Source organism: Coffea eugenioides, unplaced genomic scaffold (genome assembly GCF_003713205.1).
Source record: "Coffea eugenioides isolate CCC68of unplaced genomic scaffold, Ceug_1.0 ScVebR1_1302;HRSCAF=2128, whole genome shotgun sequence".
NCBI lineage: Eukaryota > Viridiplantae > Streptophyta > Magnoliopsida > Gentianales > Rubiaceae > Coffea > Coffea eugenioides.
This window is the reverse complement of record NW_020861695.1, coordinates 727-5,020: the sequence shown is the minus strand read 5'-3', so window position 1 is coordinate 5,020 and position 4,294 is coordinate 727. Positions and strand designations below refer to the sequence as shown.

The window sequence follows — 4,294 nt, the reverse complement described above, 5'->3', positions numbered from 1 at the left end:
GATAACAAAAAAATTGAGAAAAAAAGATAATAAAAAAATTGAGCAATATTGTGATTTAGTTCTATAAATTGACAAATCTATCTTGATTTCTTATTTATAGGTAAATATCATTTTGACCCCATCAAAGTGATAATAAAAAATCAAAAAATATTTTCATTTAGTTCTATTAATTAACAAACCTACCTTGAGCTTTTATCGAGATAAATTGGCTCCCACTGTCAACCTAGTGTGGCCTATTGAGCGTTCAACATTCTGTATGGGTATAATTCACGAACAGAGAACTCATTAAGGAGTAAAATGAAAATTCAGGAAAATCCATATCCATATGCGCAATTTTTACCTAAAGAGCCCCCCTTCTCTTCAAAATCTAAAAACTAGTCCTACTAAACAGTTTCAGTGTTTTGGTGCATCCAACTTCCAAGTCCACTGAGTCCCAACCATGGTGGCTGCCATGAACTCCCTCTTCCTGTTCCGGTAAGGCTCTTAATGCTTGAAGAACCCCAAAGTATCTCTATCCATTCCCTGCTCTTTATTAATATTTGGTTTTTTTTGCTTTCTTGATTTTAAATGGATTCTACAGTGGCCCTCTGACTATAAGAGCTCTGGCTTTTGTCAAAGCTTCCAATTCCATCCCAATAAGAAGCCTTCCTCTATTTCATCGCCCCCCTTTTAGCTTTCGCAGGTACGAGAACCCACTGGCAAGATTAATTCTTTCCATTAAATTCCCCTTTTATTTTATGCTGTAAAAGAAGTTGTGGTGGGAAATGCCTTGTTTTTAGACCATTTTTCATGTACTTAATAGATAATAGCATATTTTTGTTGTCTGGAGCAATGCAGTCTTGGGGGGGGGGGGGGGGGGGGGTGAAGGAAAGAAGGGAGGGAGGGGATGGAAAAAGATAGAATGGGTTCTGTTATCTGGGGAAGAAAAGAAAAGGCAAGCAAAAACATGTGGAATTTAGCCCCATGGGACTTACCAAGGTCAAGAATGCAGAATTAAAATATTGCTTTATATTAACAGCCGTTGTCGTCTATTTATATGGTTGCAGCCGGAGCGTGAAGCTTTTGCATTTTATCATCTGAAGTTTGATGCTGTTATGAGATTGTTGGTCTAATAATGGATAATTTGGATAACTTGGAGTAGTTATGGATAGAAGGGAGTTCACATTTAGCTGAGTTGAATGTGAATTGAGTATCAATTGAATTCTGACTTCAGTTTTCTGAATTTTGCTCGTGTGTCTTTAATGGGAGTGTTAGTACTCTTCAATTCCGAGTTGAATGTGACTAACTTTTGATGCATCTTCACTGTAGAAGCATTCTTTCGTTTGACTTTTTTGTTTTTTCTTTTGGTTTGGCATTTGGAAGAACCATGTCCTCTACCGGTGCCACAAATGATGAAGAAACTTCTGCTCGAGTAGCTGCAGCAGATGCTGATACTGGAGGACCAACCATGTATTCTTCTTCTATATCAATTTAAAGTATTTCTTTTTTGTCGTCTTCATAACCATATCTATTTCAGTTAAATGCCTCGGATACATTCTAGAATTGGAGAATAGAGCATGAAGCTGAATGCTACATGCTTCTTTTATGTGCTTGACCTTATTATGTCTACCAATGCTAGACTTGTCCAGGGCAGAAGAAAAATAAAAAAGTGGACTAAAGAATGAAGCAATTAATTGTAGGTTACTTTAGGTAGAGTTTTGGAGAAGGTTATAAGAAACTAATGCATCTGTTTTAGATTTTGGCCCTGTATAACAGAATGGTTGGCAAAGTGAAATCTGTTGGAGACTTTTGCGAAAATTATTGCTCTCTTGTCAGTGTTCTTAGAGCTAACAAAACCAGTTATAATGTTTCAGATAGTGTCAGTTTTTTATTTTTAGAAACCAGAAAACAAAGCATTAAACAGATGTTTCGTGGTTGTATAACATCTGGTTTACCATGTCTGAAAAAGGAAAGTAGTTTTCAAGAACATGAATGGACAATTCCTGTTCTATAATGCTGAAAAAATCTATTTCTTGATGAACTCAATTAATATGATTCATATCAGCTACACCACAGATATCTTAACAAGGATGAAGTTAACATATCTATTCTTTCATTCTCATGTCTAAAGATGTAGAAAGAAGAAACAAATGTTTGTTAAGGAAATTTCCTTGGCTTTTAGTGTCCACACATTCTAAATTGATGCTAAAATCTGTTGCCATCTGTCATTCTTTGGTTATGGTTCTTCATCAGATATGACAAGATTATTGCAAAGGAAATTCCTTCCACCATAGTATATGAGGATGACAAGGTTCTGGCATTTCGAGATATCAACCCACAGGCTCCAGTGCATGTTTTAGTCATACCAAAATCAAGGGATGGGTTAACACAGCTTGGCAAGGTAATTTTTCTTTCCTTCTCTTTCATCTGTCGTTTCAACAAAAGGACTTTTGCTGCTTATTTTAAGATATACATTTTGCTTGGTATTTGATGAAGTATACAAGAATACTACTGTTTTACTTTCTTGAAGAAATAATGAAGTGATAATACAGGCCTAGATTCTGGAAATTGTTAAGGGTTGCTGCCATGCTGATTGCTTCATTGGAAGAGAAATACAAACGAAATACAGAAATTAGTTGCAGGGCAAGAATAGAAAAAAAATTCTCTTTGTACAATATAACAACAGGATAACATGGAATTGGTTCACCAAAACCCATTTACTACATGCCAAGCATTCGTGGACATTTTTCAGATTTATATTTTTATCCAGGAGACAGCTCAATGTATGATCCCAGAGATCATAAGATATGCGGCGTATTTGCTGGTATCCCAATCTTTGGAAAATATCTTCTGCAATTACTTATTAGGAATGTCATTCTGGTCTTCCCATGGTGTAGAATTTGTATGTTGTTTGGTTATCTATTAGTTCTGTATGTGTTTGCATGTATGCATGTAAAAGGCGCAAAGAATGACTTCCTATTAGTGCCAGGAGGCAACATATCGGCAGGCATGTTTACCTTAATCAGATATTTATCGTCGCTTGACAAGCTAGATTTCCTAAATTATACATTTCTATAGATTCAAGTCATTCTAGGCTTGATAGTGACTACATTCAGTGTCATGCTTAACATTAAGTTGCCCCTTTTGTTGACATAACTCGTATTTTCACTCAAAGAAATTCATGAATTCATTGTATGTGGTGGAATGTTTATGTAGTGAACAAAAGATTCATTGGCTGAGTTCCAACACTTTGGCAGGCTGAAAAAAGACATGGAGAAATACTGGGTGAGCTTCTCTATGCAGCCAAAATTGTGGCCGAAAAAGAAGGCATTGTCGATGGTTTTCGTGTTGTTATTAATAGTGGGCCAACAGCATGTAAGTGTCATTTATAATTTTGCTTTTTCTGTGTGTGTGTTTTAATTGGAACAAGTACACTAGTGCCAATTCAGTGAAGAGAAAATTGGCTCTCTACATCTTCTAACCTGAGCAAATGGAAGTCTAAAAGGCATGGTTTTAAGTCCAAACTGCTTTTTTCTTACCAATCACAACATTTGCTCCCTCATGCAAAATTTTTTGACTTGCTTCTTCTTATATACAGGTCAATCCGTCTACCATCTGCACTTGCACGTACTTGGTGGAAGGCAGATGGCATGGCCACCAGGCTGAGATCAGGTTCATATGCTTTGACATCTTTTTTTCCTTTTGTGATCTTTTCCTCCCTCCTTGTAACACAATGGTCCTTTCTTTTGATCCCAAAAGAGCACAAGAAAAGAGTATCCCGATTGTGACAGTTTTATCTTGTATTTTCTTGTTTGCAAGAGTATCCATCTGAATTTGCTTGTCTATGTGAAACTTTAGATGCTTAATGGGATACTCTGCTCATCCCATCCAACAATGATCTTCCTTAAATTAACTTTTCTTTGTTATTAAGCCATAACGCATTAGTCCGGCCAGCTTTCTCACAGATAAAGATGGTTGAGTGCTTTTCAAGTTCTCTGCAGAAGCACTCATCTATCTCCAGCTTTTACTTTGTGTTTTTCGTAACGTAGGTTCAACTGCTTGTCACTCTTAGTTTTCCTCTTTGCTGCAAACCACATATTCTAATCCATTCTGACTTTTGAGCTATGAACTCACAACTCATAATTACATCTCATGCAGTCGTGTTGACATCAAGCACCTCCCGATTTTTGAACTTATCTTTTTCATGTTTCTTTGCATTTGGTTGTGACTTCTATCAATCAATACCTGATGTTTTTACAAAATTTAGGTCTAGCAGTGAATACAAACATACAGCACCTTGAGGGGCCATAACTTA

The 4,294-nt window shown here is 36.4% G+C and overlaps 1 protein-coding gene across 1 annotated transcript; it reads left to right on the top strand.

Moving 5' to 3' along the window:
• Positions 1-386: 386 nt before the first annotated feature.
• On the top strand, positions 387-3,913 carry LOC113755205 (14 kDa zinc-binding protein-like). The gene is made up of 6 exons (XM_027299259.1): positions 387-474; positions 581-682; positions 1,363-1,449; positions 2,233-2,380; positions 3,237-3,354; positions 3,578-3,913. Exons 1-6 carry the CDS (start codon positions 440-442, stop codon positions 3,643-3,645), a joined length of 558 nt encoding a protein of 185 aa, XP_027155060.1. The 5' UTR covers positions 387-439; the 3' UTR covers positions 3,646-3,913.
• Positions 3,914-4,294: the final 381 nt, after the last annotated feature.